The sequence below is a fragment of the Nycticebus coucang genome, chromosome 13, assembly GCF_027406575.1.
Source record: "Nycticebus coucang isolate mNycCou1 chromosome 13, mNycCou1.pri, whole genome shotgun sequence".
NCBI classification, from domain to species: Eukaryota; Metazoa; Chordata; class Mammalia; order Primates; family Lorisidae; genus Nycticebus; species Nycticebus coucang.
Genome location: NC_069792.1, coordinates 33480401 through 33502067, shown reverse-complemented (window position 1 = coordinate 33502067; position 21667 = coordinate 33480401). Strand labels below are relative to the sequence as shown.

The 21667-nt window shown below is 43.5% G+C and overlaps 1 protein-coding gene and 2 pseudogenes across 2 annotated transcripts in view; all 3 read right to left on the bottom strand.

Annotated features, from left to right (window-relative positions):
• Positions 1 to 5906: 5906 nt before the first annotated feature.
• LOC128563566 (uncharacterized) overlaps positions 5907 to 21667 on the bottom strand; it is an 856840-nt gene continuing 841079 nt past the window's right edge. Inside the window, exons 14-15 of the mRNA XM_053558951.1 lie at positions 15859 to 15946; positions 5907 to 6449 (exon numbers count right to left, since the gene is read on the bottom strand). Coding sequence (XP_053414926.1) covers positions 6341 to 6449; positions 15859 to 15946 — 197 coding nt within the window. The 3' untranslated portion in view covers positions 5907 to 6340. The remainder of the gene's footprint in view (positions 6450 to 15858; positions 15947 to 21667) is intronic.
• LOC128563556 (nitric oxide-associated protein 1-like) lies at positions 11294 to 13555 on the bottom strand (annotated as a pseudogene). The gene has a single exon (XR_008373816.1). The product of XR_008373816.1 is annotated as a nitric oxide-associated protein 1-like (transcript).
• On the bottom strand, positions 18355 to 20418 carry LOC128563562 (lisH domain-containing protein ARMC9-like; annotated as a pseudogene).

The following is a 21667-nucleotide window of genomic DNA, read 5'->3' as shown; positions in this document are numbered from 1 at the left end:
AGATGCAACTTACAACTTTGAAAATCTCACTTTCATAGTGTTTCAAAGGGTAGTATAGTACTATTGGTATGTTGGGGGAGATGTTCTTCGTGTGTAAAACCGTTTCAGCGTGGATGGCATCCCTCATCCCCAGACACTGGACGCCAGTAGCAACTCCCTCTGCCCATCGGTCATTAAAACTGAAACGTAGCCCCAAGGTTTCCAACTGCACCTCTAGAGGGCAGTAGTTCCCAAGTTGAGAAAATCGATCGGCGTTTTTTAGGTTTCACTGGCAGGTTTTTTGGAGGGAATGAAATACCATTAATTTTACTACAAGTTAAAATTGCGCTCCAAGCACAATGGCTCATGCCTGTAATCCCAGCATTTTGAGAGGCCAAGACAGGAGGATCACTTGAGGCCAGGAGTTGAGACCAGCATAGACAAAGTAGCAGAGACAGTGTCTCCACAAAAATTTTAAAAACTTGGGTGGTGCCGGTGGCTCAGTGAGTAGGGCGCCAGCCCCATATACTGAGGGTGGCAGGTTTGAACCCGGCCCCAGCCAAACTGCAAGAAAAAAATAGCTGGGCGTTGTGGCGGGTGCCCGTAGTCCCAGCTACTCGGGAGGCTCAGGCAAGAGGATCACCTAAGCCCAGGAGCTGGAGGTTGCTGTGAGCTGTGATGCCACCGCACTCTACCAAGGGTGACACTTTCAAAACTTAGCCAGGTATGGTAGTATGCACATGTAGCCCCGGCTCCTTCAGAAGTTGAGGCAAGAGGATCTCCTGAGCCCAGGAGTTGCAAGTCACAGTGAGCCATGATCACAGCACTGCACTCCAGCCTGGGAGACAGAACAGGACCCTGTCTTTCCAAAAAAAATTGTAGTCTTTATCTTTCTATTTGTAGTTGAAAACAAGAATTCACAGTTCAGAGCTTAGTCCTGAATCTTTTTTTTTTTTTCCCCTTAAATAGAGACAGGGTCTCACTTGTGGCCCAAGCTAGAGTGCAATAGTGCAGTCATGGCTAACCGTGACCCTGAACTCTTGGGATAAAGCAACGTTCCCACCTCTGCGGCAGCGGGGGCTACAGACACACACCAGCACACCCAGCCTGAATCTACTGAGATAGCATTGTTTTTAATTTCTGGAGAAGTGGCGGCGCCTGTGGCTCAGTGAGTAGGGCGCCGGCCCCATACGCCGAGGGTGGCGGGTTCAAACCCAGCCCCGACCAAACTAACAAAAAAATAGCCGGGCGTTGTGGCGGACGCCTGTAGTCCCAGCTGCTCGGGAGGCTGAGGCAAGAGAATCTCGTAAGCCCAAGAGTTAGAGGTTGCTGTGAGCCGTGTGATGCCACGCACCCTACCTGAGGGCAGTACAGTGAGACTCTGTCTCTACAGAAATATATATATATATATATATAATTTCTGGAGAAGTAAAATAACTTACAGAAATATATTTTAGAGAGGAAAACAAAAAAATAAATAAATAAATAAAAAATAGCCGGGCATTGAGGCGGGCATCTGTTTGAGCCCAAGAGTTTGAGGTTTCTGTGAGCTATGATGCTACGGTACTCTACCGAGGGTGACATAGTGAGACTCTGTCTCAAAAAAAAAAAAAATAAATAAATAATACAAAGATATATATATTTTTACACTTGGCGAAAAAAACAATGATCTGGGAAAACATTTGTAACAAGGCATAAGAAGAAATAACATTTATGTAAAAAGCTCATACAGATGAGTTTCATGTTTTTTTCTTTTTTTTTTCCTTTTCTTTTTTTTTTGAGACAGAGTCTCAGTTTCGCCCTTGGTAGAGTGCCATGAAGTGACAGCTCACAGGAACCTCAAACTCTCGGGCTTAAGTGATTCTCTTGCCTCAGCTTCCCAAGTAGATGGGGCTAAGGCACCCACCACAACGTGCAGCTGTTTTTTGGTTGTAATTGTCATTGTTGTGTAGCAGGCCTGGGCCAGGCTCAAACCCACCATCCTCAGCGTACATGGCTGGCGCCCTACTCACTGAGCTACAGGTGCTGAGCCAGATGAGTTTTTAAATAGGCTTCTTAATACCCCCGGTACTTAAAAGGAAAAGGGGCACGACCGAGGACTGCTAGGAAAAACATAGATGGGAAAATGTTCAACCGTGATGCTAATAACCAAGGAAATTTTTGAAGGAGTGCTCGCTTTGGCAGCACATATACTAAAATTGGAAATTTTGAAGGAGTGTTTTGTATTTTTCCATCAATTGAGCAAAAACGTAAAGTATTTGACATACTGCCAGACTGATAAGGGTAAGGTACAACAAACACCCTGAGGCATTATTTATGTCATAATTTTTTGAAATTCTTGTGGAAAGCAATTCAGCAACATGAATCAAACATAAACATATTCATGTCATGTAGGAGTGGATGCCAATGAAATCCTTCACACAGACACAAACAAAGATGTTCATTTCAGCGTGATCTGTTATAAAACCATTAGAACCTTAATATCAATCAGAAGATATTTGTGTATATTACACATTTTAAGTAACATTCGAAGGTAATATTTTAAACTTTGACACAAGTGAAAACACGTGAAATCAATATATCAAATTTTATATGCATAGTCACACATTGTGAATTAGTTTTTAAAAGGCAAGAAAGGACTATATGAATTTACTTACATATTTGCAAAATATTGTGCTAGTGAGGTTATGAATTTTAAATATTTTTCTCATACTTTTCTATATTTTCTGAGTATATATTTTTAATTGAAAAAGACTTAAAATAATATCCTAAAGACTAAAATATATATAACTGATTTTTCCACTTTTTGCTTGGTACCAATGTGAGAATTTGTAGGTTTAGATTCTTTGAAGAATGTCTTGCATTGCTATAGGAGACAGCTGGCTTTGCAGAATTAGCTGAACTGAGAGATTCCTGGGTTCTGGCTGCTGTTCTGTCCCTGTTGACTTATTTATTTATTTATTTTAGATTTTTGGTGTTTTGATTTTGTGACAAAGTCTTACTTTGTCACCCTTGGTAGAGTGCCATGGCATCATAGCTTACAGCAACTTCCTGCTATTCCTTTTTAGAGATGGGGTCTCACTCTTGCTCAGGCTAGTCTCAAACCTGTGAGCTCAGACAATCCACCTGCCTCGGCCTCCTAGAGTGCTGAGATTACAGTCATGACCCACTCTGCCCGGCCTGTTTAATTTAGTATTTAGAGACAGGGTCTCAGTCTATTGTCCAGGCTCTTAGAGTGCAGTGACATCATCATAGTTCACTGTATCCTCAGACTTCTGGTCTCAAGCAATCCTTCTGCCTCAGCCTCTGAGAACCACACTCAGCTAATTTTTCTTTTTTCTTTTCTTTCTTTCCTTTTTTTTTTTGCAGAGACAGGAGTCTTGCTCTTGCTCAAACTGGTCTTGAATTTCTGACCTCAAGCAGTCCTCCTGCCTTGGCCTCTCAAAGTGCTAATATTAATGGCATGAACCACTGTGCCTGGCCACTGTTGGCTTTAGATTTTATTTTTCTTACCTTTTTCATTCATAATGCCTGAAACTTGACTAGACTCTCTAAAAGTTTTAAAATACTGATAAAAAGAATCTTTAAAGACTGGTACACTGGCTCATGCTTGTAATCCTAGCACTTTAGAAGGCCAAGCTGTGAGGATTGGTTCTTGAGGCCAGTGTTCAAGTATAGCCCAAGCAACATAGCAAGACCTTGTATCTACAAAAAACAGAAAACTTTGCTGGGCATGGTGGCATGTACCTGTGGTCCCAGCTACTTGTAAAGGCTGAGGCAGGAAGATCACTACAGCCTCGGAGTCTTCATTGAGCTATGATAATACCACTGCTTTCTAGCTCAGGCAGCGTAGTGAGACTCTGTCAAAAAAAAAAAAAAGAATCTTTTTAATAAAAGGAAAGAGCCATACTTTGACTTACAGTTATAACTGTTAAGGACTGTTAAGTAGATAACTAAGTGAAGATACAACTGCAATATCTTAGAAGGCATGTGGACCTACTGTTCTATGTATAAAGGGAAAACTAGAGGCCAAGAGAAGTCAAGGAACTTATGATCTCAATTAGTGTTAATTTTGTTAATAAATTATATCTCACCCTTAATTTGATATCATCTTTATTTTATTTTTGTATTTTTGTCACCGTTGGTAGAGTGCTGTTGCATCACAGCTCATAGCAACCTCAAACTCTTGGGCTTAAGTGATTCTCTTGCCTCAGCCTCCCTAGTAGCTGGGACTACAGGCGCCTGCCACAACGCCTGGCTATTTTTTGGTTGGAGTTGTTGTTTGCCAGGCCCAGGCTAGATTCAAACTCACCAGCTCTGGTGTATGTGGCTGGCGCCCTAGCCGCTGAGCTACAGGAGCCAAGCATAAAGAGTTTTATAAAGCTTTTTATATTTGTAACTTATATGAAGTATAATTATATAGAGAACTAGTAAAAGTCCATGTATTTCAGACATTTATAACTGAGTTAATTCTCTGAATGTATAAAGAATTTTTTTCGTCTCCTTTTTCTTGTGTAAAGAATTTCAAAGTGAATTTATGTGAAGCAGAATTCATCTACACTGGTCTGCTAGGATTGTTAGATTAATCTTTTGAGATTCTGAGTCAAATTTCTGGCTAATTGTTAATGAACTAGAAACTTTTATTAATTTTTTATGGCATAATAGGTACAGAAAGATCTGCTTCTAAATTAGTATCAGAGGTTGAATTTATAATATCGTAAGTGTAACGAAGAAGAAAGCCTTTAAAATTTTGGTGCTACTACAGTGCTGGAATTGGAAGAGCACTGCTGTCTGTATTTGCTTTGCCTATATTTACCTAGCGTCAAATTAAAACTGAAATCCAGCATTTACAATCATCATCAGTATCCTATCTTCTATCTTTAATTACCTATCTGAAAATTTGAAAAATAGCCATTTTTAAATAGTTTTCTTTGATAAAATGTTTCCCCTTAAATTTGTGGTTTCAATACCCACCTCTTCCAAGGAGCTTCCTCCAGGTTATTTCATTCATTTGCCAACTTTGAGGTTGATTTCTGGCTTACTTACATTTTTTCCTTTCAACTGTTCCTAGAAGTTATTGTGATAAAAATAATTATGCTTATATCAATTATATGTTTCCAAATAAGTTTATATACTTATTAAGGCCTTAGGTTTCTATCATATGACAATACCCATGTTATCCACGGTACAGTGCTGTATGTTTTATTTCTAAACATTGATAATTTTTGAAGCTCCATTGAGAATGTTGTTTTTTTCCCCCATCCAAACAGCTACACACTACCTCACAGAACATCAACCTGGGACCATCTGGAAATCCTCAGTAGGTTTAATTTGTTTCAAACCATCCTTTGACTAAATTTTGGGAAGATCTTTTTTGAGAGTATGCAGATATGCATAATTATACCAGTTTAATTGGAGGCCTATGAAATATAACCATGGTTACAGTGAAGATAGTACTGTCATACGCTTCACTAATTGCTGCTCTAACTTTTTATTGCTTTAGTAGAGCCTTGAGGAGTTTTTAATCCACATATTTTTGGTTGGTTCTGCTGTTTTGTCATTGTCACTTTTCTGGTCTTATTTTGGGGGAGAGTATGCATTTGGAGAAAATCAGTTGACCATACTTCCCAGGGGACAATAAGTTCTTGGAGGGACCTACGAGGTAGTCAGAAGGAAAGTGCCCTTGCAAGCGTGATTAATATCCTCCTGGCATTCTGTTGTTGGTTCACCTTACTTGTTAGCCAGTTTGTTCCAACGGAGTCTTGATGGACATTAGTATGTTAAGGCTAGTAAGCTTTATTTATTCAGTTTCTCCCCATATTCACATTTATTTGAGCATGGGGAACATTTTGAGAAACACTGAGCAATACTGAACGATATCAGGGTTGGCAGGTATAGACTTCATCTGGAATGTCAAGTCCAGCAGTTCATTGGAAGTGAATGGCTACAATACTCCATACAAAGAAGGATTCCAGGGCTGCTTAGCTCCGTTTGAGAAAAGCCCTGAATGATTAATGACGTCTGCCACGGATTGGAGAGTTGTGGTGTTGCATCCTTACTTTATCCTCACAGGCTTATTGGATTAATTACAAAGTATTATTTCATCCCAGGGCACCAGGCTTTCTCCACCCTCTTGGTCTCCTTGGAGAGTGAGTATGGACAGATGAGAGAAGTGATCCAAGGATTGAGTCCTGGGACACTTCAGCATCGTGAAGTCAAGGAATAACCGGTAATAGAGACAGAAAGGGCAGTCTGTGAGACAGGAGGAAAACCAAGAATGTAGTTTCCCAAAGTCAGGGGGGTAATTAACTCTGTTCACGTTGCTGTTAGTGCAAGTAAGATGAAAGTTGAAGATTGGCTGCTAAACTCTGAGCAGTCTGTGGTGTGATGGGCCCGGGACGGAGGGGTTCGCAAGAGATCCAGAGGAGGACAGCAGGTGGAGACAGTTTACAAAACTTCCTTGAGTTTTCCTGCAAGGAAAGCAAAGAAATGGAATGCTAACTAGAGGAAGTTTGTTTGTGAGCATTCTTTTCTCTTATCACAGCATTGAAGAAAAATGGAAATTTGCTTTTAGTTAGGGTTCATCAGAGCAGTTAACAATGGGTGCCATTGGTATGGCCTTAGTTATCCTGTTTCCTATGTCTGAGGGATTGGCGTGTTTTTCACTCTACATGTGTTTAGAAATATGTTGATATCTCTGCATGTTATTAGAGAACAAAATAGTCCAAAGAGCGGGTTTTTAAAGAAGAAAAACATCTAAATGTAGTTAACTATTTATCTCACTAATCTTTACCTGTCACTGTTTAACCTGGCCCTGGTGTTTGAATTAACTATTTTGATAATAAATTGAAGCAAATTTTAAATCTAAATGGAATCATTCCCCTCTCCCTAGTTTAAAATATTACCTTCGAATGTTACTTAAAATGTGTAATATATACAAATACCTTCTGATGATATTAAGGTTCTAATGGTTTTATAACAGATCACGCTGAAATGAACATCTTTGTTTTTGTCTGTGTGAAGGATTTCATTGGCATCCACTCCTACATGACATGAATATGTTTCTATTTGATACATGTTGCTGAATTGCTTTCCACAAGAATTTCAAAAAATTATGACATAAATAATGCCTCAGGGTGTTTGTTGTACCTTACCCTTATCAGTCTGGCAGTATGTAAAATACTTTACGTTTTTGCTCAATTGATGGAAAAATACAAAACATTCCTTCAAAATTTCCAATTTAAGTATATGTGCTGCCAAAGCGAGCACTCCTTCAAAAATTTCCTTGGTTATTAGCATCACGGTTGAACATTTTCCCATCTATGTTTTTCCTAGCAGTCCTCGGTCGTGCCCCTTTTCCTTTTAAGTACCGGGGGTATTAAGAAGCCTATTTAAAAACTCATCTGGCTCAGCACCTGTAGCTCAGTGAGTAGGGCGCCAGCCATGTACGCTGAGGCTGGTGGGTTTGAGCCTGGCCCAGGCCTGCTACACAACAATGACAATTACAACCAAAAAACAGCTGCACGTTGTGGTGGGTGCCTTAGTCCCAGCTACTTGGGAGGCTGAGGCAAGAGAATCGCTTAAGCCCGAGAGTTTGAGGTTCCTGTGAGCTGTCACTTCATGGCACTCTACCGAGGGCGAAACTGAGACTCTGTCTCAAAAAAAAAGAAAAGGAAAAAAAAAAAAAAAAACATGAAACTCATCTGTATGAGCTTTTTACATAAATGTTATTTCTTCTTATGCCTTGTTACAAATGTTTTCCCAGATTATTGTTTTTTTTTCACCAAGTGTAAAAATATATATATCTTTGTATTATTTATTTATTTTTTTTTTTTTTGAGACAGAGTCTCACTATGTCACCCTCGGTAGAGTACCGTGGCATCATAGCTCACAGAAACCTCAAACTCTTGGGCTCAAACAGATGCCCGCCTCAATGCCCGGCTATTTTTTATTTATTTATTTATTTTGTTTTCTTCTCTAAAATACATTTCTGTAAGTTATTTTACTTCTCCAGAAATTATATATATATATTTTTTTTGTAGAGACAGAGTCTCACTGTACCGCCCTCGGGTAGGGTGCCGTGGCATCTCACGGCTCACAGCAACCTCTAACTATTGGGCTTACGCGATTCTCTTGCCTCAGCCTCCCGAGCAGCTGGGACTACAGGCGTCCGCCACAACGCCCGGCTATTTTTTTGTTAGTTTGGTCGGGGCTGGGTTTGAACCCGCCACCCTCGGCATATGGGGCCGGCGCCCTACTCACTGAGCCACAGGCGCCGCCACTTCTCCAGAAATTAAAAACAATGCTATCTCAGTAGATTCAGGCTGGGTGTGCTGGTGTGTGTCTGTAGCCCCCGCTGCCGCAGAGGTGGGAACGTTGCTTTATCCCAAGAGTTCAGGGTCACAGTTAGCCATGACTGCACTACTGCACTCTAGCTTGGGCCACAAGTGAGACCCTGTCTCTATTTAAGGGGAAAAAAAAAAAAAAAGATTCAGGCCTAAGCTCTGAACTGTGAATTCTTGTTTTCAACTACAAATAGAAAGATAAAGACTACAATTTTTTTTGGAAAGACAGGGTCCTGTTCTGTCTCCCAGGCTGGAGTGCAGTGGTGTGATCATGGCTCACTGTGACTTGCAACTCCTGGGCTCAGGAGATCCTCTTGCCTCAACTTCTGAAGTAGCCGGGGCTACATGTGCATACTACCATATCTGGCTAAGTTTTGAAAGTGTCACCCTTGGTAGAGTGCGGTGGCATCACAGCTCACAGCAACCTCCAGCTCCTGGGCTTAGGTGATCCTCTTGCCTGAGCCTCCCGAGTAGCTGGGACTACGGGCACCCGCCACAACGCCCAGCTATTTTTTTCTTGCAGTTTGGCTGGGGCCGGGTTCAAACCTGCCACCCTCAGCATATGGGGCTGGCGCCCTACTCACTGAGCCACCGGCGCCACCCAAGTTTTTAAAATTTTTGTGGAGACAGGGTCTCTGCTACTTTGTCTATGCTGGTCTCAACTCCTGGCCTCAAGTGATCCTCCTGTCTTGGCCTCTCAAAATGCTGGGATTACAGGCATGAGCCATTGTGCTTGGAGCGCAATTTTAACTTGTAGTAAAATTAATGGTATTTCATTCCCTCCAAAAAACCTGCCAGTGAAACCTAAAAAACGCCGATCGATTTTCTCAACTTGGGAACTACTGCCCTCTAGAGGTGCAGTTGGAAACCTTGGGGCTACGTTTCAGTTTTAATGACCGATGGGCAGAGGGAGTTGCTACTGGCGTCCAGTGTCTGGGGATGAGGGATGCCATCCACGCTGAAACGGTTTTACACACGAAGAACATCTCCCCCAACATACCAATAGTACTATACTACCCTTTGAAACACTATGAAAGTGAGATTTTCAAAGTTGTAAGTTGCATCTTAAAAAACTTGTCATATTTAGTGTAAGGAGACTTAGCAGAAAAGGAGGGTGTGAAGTACACAGGGCTTCCACATGTCGGGAGAGAACACAGGTCCATCAAGACACTCACGGATCTAACTGCATTTCAGCCCAGCTTAACCCACCAGCATTTATCTCAGTGTTAGGATCTGAGACGCGCCGATTGTTTCCACACAGCTGTAGTAAAACTCACCTAGGAATAACCAAAAGTAAAGCCGTCTGATCGATACATGTTGTACAGGTACAGACAGGCCAATGTTAATAACATGGGTAGTAAGTGCTCTCCTGATTGTGGAATAGACTCCAGATACTAGGAACACACATCTTCTTCTTCTTCTTTTTTTTTTTTTGGAGAGACAGAGTCTCACTGTACCGCCCCCGGGTAGGATGCCATGGCATCACACGGCTCACAGCAACCTCCAACTCCTGGGCCCAGGCGATTTTTTTGCCTCAGCCTCCCGAACAGCCGGGACTACAGGCGCCCGCCACAACACCCGGCCTTTTTTTTGTTGCAGTTTGGCCGGGGCTGGGTTTGAACCTGCCACCCTCGGCATATGGGGCCGGCGCCCTACTCACTGAGCCACAGGCGCCGCCCAGGAACACACATCTTTATGAAAGATTCTTAGACACTGTTAAATTGTGTTAGGTGAAGTTCTACTTGTTCTCAATATGTATTCTCCCCTTCTCAGTAAAAATCTGAAACAGTGCCCATTTCCTCCTTCACTTCCCAGTTTCCATGACGTTTATCAACAGACTGTGTAAACCAATGTGTGTAACATCCAGCTTTTCCCCTTCCTTTAAATAGGGAAGCTGCTTGCTCTCCACTCTTTCCCCTTCTTCACACTTGCTGGGAAAGGATGAGGACTTGGAAAACCGTTACCTTAGACCTAGAGATGGAAGGCGCAGAATGTTCTACCAGTTGTGTCCACGGATGACTATTCACTTTTACTTATAAGCCAGTGTATTATTTTTTCATGTGACTGTTAACTTGCCTTGTCAACTACAGACTCCAAATGACAGAAATGACATCTGGTCTCAAAAAAAAAAAAAAAAAAGCAGTGGGAGAAACTTGAATATATCAGGCTTTCTTTTTATATAAATGGGTCACAAATATATACCGTAAACATACCCTGTAAGAAAGGGCTCTGCGCCTGTAGCACAGTGGTCATGGTGCCAGCCACATGCACCGAGGCTGGCTGGTTCAAGGCTGGCCCGGGTCAGCTAAACAACAATGAAAACTGCAACAAGAAAATAGCTGGGTGTTGTGGTGGGTGTCCGCAGTCCCAGCTACTAGGGAGGCTGAGGCAAGAGAATCACCCAAGCCCAAGAGTTGGAGGTTGCTGTGAGTTGTGACGCCACAGCACTCTACCAACACAGCAAGACTCCTGTCTCCAAAAAAAAAAAAAAAAAAAAAAAAGAGAAGAAAAGAAATAGATATATAACCTCTATTTACAAGCTCAGTACATTATGAATAGGCACAGTCCTGGTTAGTTTAAAAAGGTCAACTGTTGGGCGGCGCCTGTGGCTCAAGGAGTAGGGCACTGGTCCCATATGCCGGAGGTGGCGAGTTCAAACCCAGCCCCGGCCAAAAACCACAAAAAAAAAAAAAAGGTCATTGTTGGGTGAGCAGGGCGCCGGCCCCATATGCCAGAGGTGGCAGGTTCAAAGCTCAGCCCTGGCCAAAAACTGCAAAAAAAAAAAAAAAGGTCAACTGTTAAGATCTTTAAATGGGGTAGGAGCAGGGGAATTTTATTATAGGCTATATTTATTTTATTTATTTTTTTTTTTTGCAATTTTTGGCCATGGCTGGGTTTGAACCCGCCACCTCCGGCATGTGCACTGGCACCCTACTCCTTGAGCCGCAGGCACCGCCCATAGGCTATATTTAATATAATTTCTTTTTTTGCAGTTTTGGCTGGGCCGGGCTTCAACCCGCCACCCACGGCATATGGGGCTGGCGCCCTACTCCTTGAGCCACAGGTGCCTCCCATATTTAATATAATTTCAATGTGTCTTGTTATGGTCAATATCCAGCAGGAACAAAGTCAGCCTCATACATTTATCCTTTCTTCTTCTGCAGATTATACACGAGGGAAGGAGGCTTCTTGGTTTTATAGGCCGCACTTTTCTTGATGCGCTGTCCTTTGATGTTAACGATATACGGCAAGAGCGGGGGCCGGACCGTCAGAACCGTTCCTTGAGGTGTGTAGCCTCGGAGATGCAATCTGTCCTTCCCACGAGGCGTTACTGCAACCCAACCTGCAGAGGAAAACTTGATGTCAGCAACCGCTTCGGATTCCCCAAGTCCTTCTTTTACTATAATGTCTTCAGCAACAAGAGAAGGAAAGTCTGCCATTCCTTCTTTTCCACCCATTGGAACCTGCAGTAACGTGTGACCTGCCTGCTTCTCATACAAACTATCCGCCTTGTCCAAGGAAGTAATGTGCACGGGGAGGAGGTTGGAAGCCACAACCGTAAACCGGGCTGACTGGTTTCCCTGTAGGAAATCAATGCGGCCTAGAGCACCCAAAAATAGAACCATTCCTGGTTTAAGCACAAAAGTTCTTGGAACAATGGAATTTGTTGGCAAAACAATCTTTACTTCTTCTTCTGTTAGAAGATTTAAAATGCAATTTTCTTTTGTAATTCCTGGCGTGTCATAAAACCAGCGGGCATCTCTCACATCTTGTGCAGTCAATACTACTTGTTTGGTGGATGTAGGTTCAACTGTAACGGGTTCATTTTCCATGTCAAAGGCAAGTGAATCAGCATCAAATTCAAAGGCATCTTCATCCTTCTGTTCTTCTGAATCCAAGAATGTTCTTCCAACTCTCCCTACTACATAGCCATGCTTTTTCAAAACATTAAGTTGATGTTGTTCTTGCTCGCTAAGATCTTCTAGGGCTTTAGCTGCATCTTCTTTAAGTCTTTTGTGCCTTTCAAACATTCTATAAGGAGTTGGGTTGCAAATAGGAAACTTGAGAAGGTTTAATGTAGTTCCTGGCCAAGAGGAGATGGTGGCCCGGTCGATGGCCTGGGCGCCCTTGGCGGTGCAGTAATCGGACTTCAGGAGCGTGTTAAAGAGAGTGGACTTGCCAGCGTTTGTGGATCCTACCAGGTAGACATCACCACGGTAGCGCCAGGAGCGCTGAAGTGCCGAGATTAACTCTTCGATGCCATAGCCAGTCTTGGCGCTGATGAGACGCACGTCCCGGACCACCGTGCACGACCTGTCCGACCGATTCGAATTCTCCTCTCTGTCCTGCGGCCCGTCCCGGCTGGGGAGCTGTGGCCCTCCGTGGCCAGGGGCCAGCAAAAGTCCGGCGCGGGCACAGTCGTTCCACAGCCGCTCCCGGAGCCGCTGCCGGTAGCCGGGGGGTCTTGGGGCAGCAGGTCCACTTTGTTCCCCAGCACGATCAGCTGCTTGGGGCCTACCAGTGCCGGCAGGTCGGGCAGCAGGGCGTCGGGCAGGTGGAGCAGGTCCACCATGTAGAGCACCAGGGCGGGCCCGGGCCGCCGCCGCGCGGTGCTCACCAGCTCAGAGTACTGTTCGCGGCTCCCCTGCAGGCGCAGGGCGCGCTGGTGGTGCACCAGGAGCCAGCAGCGCTGGCACACGGCCCGCGCCAGCCCGCCGTCCGCCTGCGCCGCGCGCAGGAACTTCTCGCTGGGCAGGTATCCGGGCACGCCGGGGTCCTGGCAGTGCAGCTCTGCCCCGCAACCCGAGCAGTGCTGGCCGCTGGGCGGCACCGCCGGGTCCGGGTGCCCCACGACAGGGTGCGCCCGGCGGCCGACCCGTGGCTTCTGCGTCCGCCTGGGTTGCTCGCTCTCCTGGTGCTGCTGCTGCAGTTGTTCCAGCAGCTCTTTCCGGGTGGGCGCGGGCTCAGGCTCCAGGACGTACTCGGGGAACAGAAACCGCTCCTGCATGTTAGGGCTTCCTTCATAACTCTCAGCCTCCGTGAGGCCATGAGGAGGCTCAGGGCCCAGGTCCGACGCGGGCCCGGAGGAGGCGGCGGCCGCGCACCGCCTCCCCAGGAGCGTCTCCCAGAGGCCATGGCGCCCTACAGTGGGAGCGGATCGCCGCAGGAAGGGACTGAGCAGCGTGGGCGCCAGGCGTGCAGACAGCATGGGGAGCGCTGCTCCGGGCAGCTTTTTTATTTTATTTTTTGTAGAGACAGAGTCTCACTTTATGGCCCTCGGTAGAGTGCCGTGGCCTCACACAGCTCACAGCAACCTCCAACTCCTGGGCTTAAGCGATTCTCTTGCCTCAGCCTCCCGAGCAGCTGGGACTACAGGCGCCCGGCCATATTTTGGTTGCAGTTTGGCCGAGGCCGGGTTTGAACCCACCACCCTCGGTATATGGGGCTGGCGCCTTACCGACTGAGCCATACCCCGGGGCAGGTTCGAACATACAAGCCGCATGGCTGGCACCCTAACCACTGAGCTATGGGCATCCTGCCAGCAAATATATAAATTTTTACACTGTCATAGGAGCAACCATGTCAAAGATACAAAGGTTAAATTTGTTCTCATAAGTAAGAATCTTTTGAGGGCATCAGAGAAAAAAAAATGCTACTTCCTAATAGTCACAAAAAAGGAATATTTTTTTTTCCCAAATGAATATTTTAGCCCTAGGATAGTAATATGTTCTAGTACATAACATTAGCTTTTAAATTAGAAAAATAAAGCCATAAGAAAATTAAAATACCTTCTAAAGAAAAATGTCAATCAACCCAACACCTCAAATTTTCATGTACATATTTAATAATAATTACAAAGCTTGAATTATAAATATATTATATTTAATTGTATTCATAATTATAATTTTTTTTTTTTTTTTTTTTTTGTAGAGACAGAATCTCACTGTACCGCCCTCGGGTAGAGTGGCGTGGCGTCACACGGCTCACAGCAACCTCTAACTCTTGGGCTTACGCGATTCTCTTGCCTCAGCCTCGCCCGGCTATTTTTTTGTTGCAGTTTGGCCGGGGCTGGGTTTGAACCGCCACCCTCGGCATATGGGGCCGGCGCCCTACTCACTGAGCCACAGGCGCCGCCCCATAATTATAATTTTAATTGCTACATAATATATTGAGTTAAATTATTACAGTTTTCCCTTTCTATACAACTTTCTAAAGTAAATGATGAAAACATCTTCAAAATAAGGTACAAGTTTATTTTACTTTTTTGCTATCATAATCTAGTTAAAAAAATAACAATACCCCATTCTCTATTAAGAATATATATTTATTATGTACCTATACATAGAAATAAAAGTTAGTTGATACCAAATGGCATGTGTGTACGGATTGCTCTATGTATAAAAACCTGACAAGGCAGAGGAAGAGCTATGTAATTTGTGGTTCAAAAGGCCTTTCCTGCTGGCCAAAATTCAAAACAATAATTTCAAGTACAGTGATGATGATAAATATAAATAATGATCGAAAAGTAAGACGTAAAGTGAAAAATATATACTTGTACACACTGTTATAATTATCATTAGAGAAATAAAATTAAGATTAATTTTTATGAGATAAAATTAGATAATTAGGAGAATACAGGAAAGAAAATCACTAAAATATTAAAAATTACTAGGTCTCGGGAGGCAGGAGGGTACTTGGGGGGGGAACCTCACCTAATGTGCATAATGCAATGGTACATTTAAAAACTATTAAGAAAAGAGTATGGGTGGCACCTGTGGCTCAGTGAGTAGGGCGCCGGCTCCATATACCGAGGGTGGCGGGTTCAAACCCAGCCCCGGCCAAACTGTAACAACAACAAAAAATAGCCGGGCGTTGTGGCGGGCGCCTGTAGTCCCAGCTGCTCGGGAGGCTGAGGCAAGAGAATAGCTTAAGCCCAGGAGTTGGAGGTTGCTGTGAGCCGTGTGACGCCACGGCACTCTGCCCGAGGGTGATACAGTGAGACTCTGTCTCTACAAAAAAAAAAAAAAAAAGAAAGAGTGTAATTGTGATGGACATATTAATCAGTTCAATGTAAACATTTCACATTGTATATCAAATCAGTTATCCTGCCATAATGCATCATAATTACAAAGGTATCATAAATGCATCAAGGTACACAGTTATGATTTAATAAAAACAAAAAAATTTTAAAAAGTAAAAAATAAATAAACAAATAAATTGAAAAAAATTACTAGGTCTGGGTGGCAAAAAATATGGGTAATACTTTATTAACTGCTATTTTCAAATTTTTCTTTAATTCACTTATACTACTTTTTATTACATAAATATTCATCCTATAAATTTTATATGAAATAGAGATCAGAAAAAAAAGTGATCAGTAAGTTGTACATGTTTGTCTTTATGTATTTTATTTAGCAGAAACCTACTATGGATGAAGTTACTTCATTTTAAGTATATGTTGCCCTAAAGTTGCCACTAATTTCAACTTTGGGGGAATGGTATTTTTTCTGTTAAAAAAAATTCCTCTTACTACCTTCTGAATGCTTCTTTCATCGTCATCTTCAGATGGATCTGACTGGTGTTTTGGACTGTCCATTGGAAGGAATGCTCTGACATCTGGACTAAAAACAAAAATGAACTTTATTATAACTTCAACAGCATTTCTACAGGTTTTCTGCCTTTTAAAATAGAAACCAATATAGAAATAACTATATTAGCACTGATAGTAAGAAAGCCAGCAAAATCTATTAACATCATAAAAGCAGTAAGAAAATTATTTTTTTAAAAAACAAGGAAACCAACAGACAAATGGGCAAAGGCATAAAGAGGTAGTTGATAGAGACAAGGTAAATGACAAAGCAAATTTATGAAGATGCTAACTTCACTAATAACCAAAAAATATAAATTAAAACAAGAAGGATATACCATTTTATATCTACTAACAGGCAAAAATTAGGAAGATAATACCAGGGGTGGCGCCTGTGGGTCAGTGAGTAGGGTGCCGGCCCCTTATACTGAGGGTAGCGGGTTTGAACCCAGCCCCAGCAAAAAAATAGCCGGGTGTTGTGGCAGGATCCTGTAGTCCCAGCTACTTGGGAGGCTAAGGCAAGAGACTCGCCTAAGCCCAGGATATGGAGGTTGCTGTGTGCTGTAACACCACAGCTCTCTACAAAAGGCGACAAAGTAAGACTCTGCCTCTAAAAAAAAAAAAAAAAAAGAGGGGAAAAAGAAAGCTAATACCAGAAGTTAGTAAGGACTTAGGGAAAGAGACACCCTCATGTATTGCTGGTGAGAAGATAGAACAAGACAACTTTTCTGTAAAGAAACCTGGCAATACTTGCTGAAACTGTGTATGCATTTTCTCTGGGCCCAGAAATTCCAGTTCTAGGAATTAAACCATACAAAAATTATGTGCAGGACCAGGCAAAGGCATGTAGTAACCATGACATTCACTGCAGGATTCTCTACAGTAGGAATTTGAAGCAAAGTAGGCATCAGGGAAATCAACTATGGTAACAGACTACAGAGAATATCAGTCAGCAGCCAGAAACAAGGAACCGTAACACAGGATATATATATTTCCTTTCTATCTACATATATATATATATATATAAATATGTGTACACACAAAGCATCAGTAAGTCTAATTTTAACAAAGTTACATAGATACAGATATGCAAGCACATATATCCAACATATTAACCTGGATGTCAACGGTGACGATGAGGAAATGGTTACGAAGATCAAGGCTGAGGAGAAAGACACAGCACCCACAGCACAGTGGTTCTGGCGCTGGCCAAATGCACCAAGGGTGGCGGGTTTGAACCCGGCACGGGCCAGCTAAACAACAATGACAACTACAACAAAAAATAGCTGGGCGTTGTGGCAGGTGCCTGTAGTCTCAGCTACTGGGAGGCTCAGGCAAGAGAATCACTTAAGCCCAAGAGTTTGAGGTTGCTGTGAGCTGTGACACCAAAGCACTCTACCAAGGGCAACATAGTGAGACTCTCTGTTGCCAATAAATAAATAAATACATAATAAAGAGAAAAAATGGACTAAAATGAAAGATGGGCCACGCGTGGATTAGTGACAATTCTGAGGAATGATTCACTCTCTACACCTGGTACAATGTACATTCGTTGCAGGGAATTCAAAAGATAAACAATTACAAACAATATACATTCATTGCAGGGAATTCAAAAGATAAAAAAAAAATTTTTAAAAAGGGAAGGGCTGGCTCGGCACCTGTGGCTCAAGTGGCTAAGGCACCAGCTACATACACCTAACCTGGAAGGTTCGAATCCAGCCTGGGCCTGCCAAACAACAATGATAGCTACAACCAAAAAATAGCCAGGCGCTGTGGCGGGCGCCTATAGTCCCAGCTACTTGGGAGGCAGAGGCAGGAGAATCTCTTGAGCCCAGGAGCTAGAGGTTACTGTGAGATAACCAAAAATTAGCCAGGCATTGTGGTGGGTGCCTATAGTTCCAGCTACTTGGGAGGCAGAGGCAAGAGAATTGCTTGAGCCCAGGAGCTGGAGGTTGCTGTGAGCTGTGATGCCATGGCACTCTACCTAGGGTGACAGCTTGAGGCTCTGTCTCAAAAAATAAATAAATAAATAAAATACAAATAAAAAGGGAAGGGCTGGCATGAATGTAAAATGGTACAGCTGCTGTGAAAAACAGTTTCATAGTTCCTTGAAAAGTTAAACAGTTACTGTATGTCCCCACAATTCCACTCCTGGGCATATATCCAAGAGAAATAACAACACATGAGTATGTTCACACAAAAACTCACACAGGACTACTCAGAGCAGCATTATTTTTTGTTTGTTTGTTTGTTTTGGATTGAATGAATAAATGTGGGGGATGCCATTTTCCACAGTGGTGCTGGAAAGGCTGGCACCTGTTTTCATTCCCTGACAGGAACCTGGGGAAGCCACCCTTAACAGTGGGGCAGGATTTAGGAGAGGAAAGGGAGGGGCCACATAAAGAGAACACACAAGGCTAGGGAAGGGCTTCTGTAATTGCCTTTAAATTCTTTTTGTTGGCTGTATCTGTTAAGTGTGATAAGATATTATTAATCTTTGGACAATCTGGCCTTGAATACCTGAATGAACTCTTGTTAGTGGGTTCACTTAGGTCTCTTCACCTCCCTAAATGCTTCTTGAATGAATGCTGGCAGAAGCATGACAAGGCCCTATAAGACAGTCCATGTATCTTTCCGGTACATTTCTTGTGAATGATTCACAAGAAAGATCCCGGAATGTTGCCTTAAACTGACCAGAATTAAGTTGCTTGATGATAAATTCTATCTGGCGGGGCGGTGCCTGTGGCTCAAGGAGTAGGGCGTCGGTCCCATATGCCAGAAGTGATGGGTTCAAACACAGTCCCAGCCAAAAACGAAAAAAAAAAAAAAAATCTGGTGGATCATTTCAGTGTTGCCTTCTTTGATGAAGCAGTGTAGGATGTCTTCCATCCCCATTGCTCTCACTTCCTCCTGGATGGACAGAATAGAAAGGATGCTGTACAGAGCTCCATTCACATACGGCTGGATCTCGTGGCTTTTATGGCCAAGCAGATCTGAAAGGACTTTGAGCACGAGGCCTGCCACCTTGGCACACATGTTCTTCCCTGCATTCCGGAGGCAGAGGTTCATAAGCAAAGCCACTAAGAACTCCAGTGTGTAGTCAGACAGGCAATCAGAGTCCTTCAGAATATCAATCAGCCAGAAGATGAGACCATCTTGAAGCGATGCAGCGGGCGCCTGAGGCTGAACTTTTGCAAGGCCCCAAGGACATTCTCCTGGGTGATGACATCCTTGTCCTCCTTCAGCCTTCCCTCCAGCATCCACAGCACCATTTTGTTCTGAGCAAGGTAGAGGTGACCTTCAGCTAGTGACGCAAAAGCGTTGATGAGCCTGGCCATGTACTGCCGCACCACCTCACTCTTTGCGTGCAGCAAGTGAAGCACATTTCTCTGGTTGTGGGTATGACAGTCCAAGAGGTCGTTGCTGATGTAGGCCTGCAGAACCGCCTCCCTCTGCTCTCCAGGACGGGAGGTGCTCAAGCGCCAGCGCAGAGCCTGCAACAAGAAGGCTTTTAAACGATCACTCCCCCAAATCAAATCCTTCTTCAGTTTCTCATAATCCAGGGAGGGCAGTAATGGGACATCTTTCAGTCTCACGGGTGCCAAGGAAGCTTGTAACATGGTGGAAGCCGTCCCAGGCCTTGTGAAGTCCACGCTATGAGCCAGGCTCTGCCACATCTGGTTGCTGAAGAGGCAGACACGGACACTCTGGAGGTACTCAGGAGTGATCGTCTTGCCACTGACTGTGGCCTGAGAGAATCCGCCAGCTCTGCTGTGACTCCAATGAGATTGTGGTAGTCTGCTTGGATCTTACTGTACGTCTCAGGTAGGTCACTGACCTAAGTTCAGCTCTGACCAGCTGCTGGTGGAGCTGCTGCAACATCTCTTTGTTACTTTGTCCATTCTCCTTATACACTGTTAAAAGCTTCAGCGTGTTGCTATCTTTAAATATTAAAGCTAGAAACTTTTCCAACTTCAACTTTAACTCTGGAGTCCAGGAATGCTGAAAGAGTTCTTTAAACGAAGGGTGTACCATAGGGTTGGGAAGAAAAGGAAGGGCATAGAAAGGAAGAAACTCGGTGGTCTGGCTCAGCGCTGCTCCTTTGGTCTCCAGGTAGGTTTTGAAGTAAGAAATCCTTTCCTCCAGCTCCTCTCTGTCCGGTCTCCCTACGGAATGTTTCAGAGGATAGATGGCAAAATGGATGTGAAGATAGAATTCCAACTTCTGGGCAAGGGCGTCACCATTTTGGATGAAACTGGGAATGTGTTCTTCCCATAAATTGAAGAACACCTTCTGGTCTCCATTGTCAAATGCAGAGACAAGAGCCTTCTGAATTATCAATGATTTAGAGTCCTGTAAAGATCCACCTGCTGTTTTACATAATGGTTTTCCTTTTATTTTGCATTCTTTGGAAAATGTTTTCAAGGTATCTTCAAATTCAGCAAAATCTAAATACTCTTTCACTAGTTCGAGTATTTCAGATTCATGAGCCAGAATATCCTCCATATTGAACTGTTCCTGGTAATTCTCACAGGAAAAATGTCTGTACTTCGGCCGCGGACCAGCCTCCACCCTACAGCATTATTCATAATAGCTAAAAAGTGGAAACACCCCAAATATCCATCAGTGGATGAATGGATAAACAAAATGTGGTTTATGATCAAGTGATTCTCTTGCCTCAGCCTCCCAAGTAGCTGGGACTACAGGTGCCTGCCACAACACCCAGCCTTTTTTTTTTTTTTTTTTTTTCTTAGAGACAAGGTCTGGCTCTGACTCAGGACGGTTTCAAACACATGAGCTCAGGCAATCCACCCGACTCAGCCTCCCAGAGTGCTAGGACTACAGGCATGAGCCACCACACCCAGCCGAAAGGATCACATATTGTGATCCTTTTCTATTTGTTTATTTATTATTCTATTTGTTTCCATTTGATTTGACTATTTGATTTGATTCTATTTGTTTATTATTAGCTTTGCCAAAGCTAGACCACAAAAAATTGATTAAAAACTCAACTTGTTCCTCTCCACGGAAATCTTTTTTTTGAGACAGAGTTTTACTATGTCGCCCTGGGTAGAGTGGTGTCACAGCTCACAGCAACCTCAATCCCTTGGGCTTAAGCAATTCTCTTGCTTCAGCCTCCCAAACAGCTGGGACCACAGGTGCCTGCCACAATGCCCGACTATTTATTTTGTTGTTGTTGCAGTAGTCACGTTGATTTGAGCAGGCTCAGGCCGGTTTGACCCACCAGCCTGGGTGTACGTGGCCCGTACTCTACCCACTGCGCTGCAGGTGCTGCCCATTCTCCACGGAAATCTTTAGTAAGATTTACCCACTCTGAAGAGAAACCAGACCGTACTGTATGATTTCACTTTATTTATTTAGTTTTTGAGGTTGAGTCTCAAGCTGTCACCCTGGGTAGAGTGCTGTAGCGTCACAGCTCACAGCAACCTCAAACTCTTGGGCTTAAGCTATTCTCTTGCCTCAGCCTCCCGAGTAGCTGGCACTACAGGCACCCGCCACAATGCCCAGCTATTTTTTGGTTGTAGTTACAGTTGTCATCGTTGATTTTAGCAGGCTCAGGCCAGGTTCAAATTCGCTATCCTTGGTGTATGTGGCGGGTGCTGTACCCACTGAACTACCGGCACTGCCCGTATGATTTCATTTTTGATATACTCAGAATAGGCAAATCTATAGAGACAGGAATAGAATAGTGGTTTCAAAAGTTGGAGGAAGAGACAATTTGGAGATAGTTTCT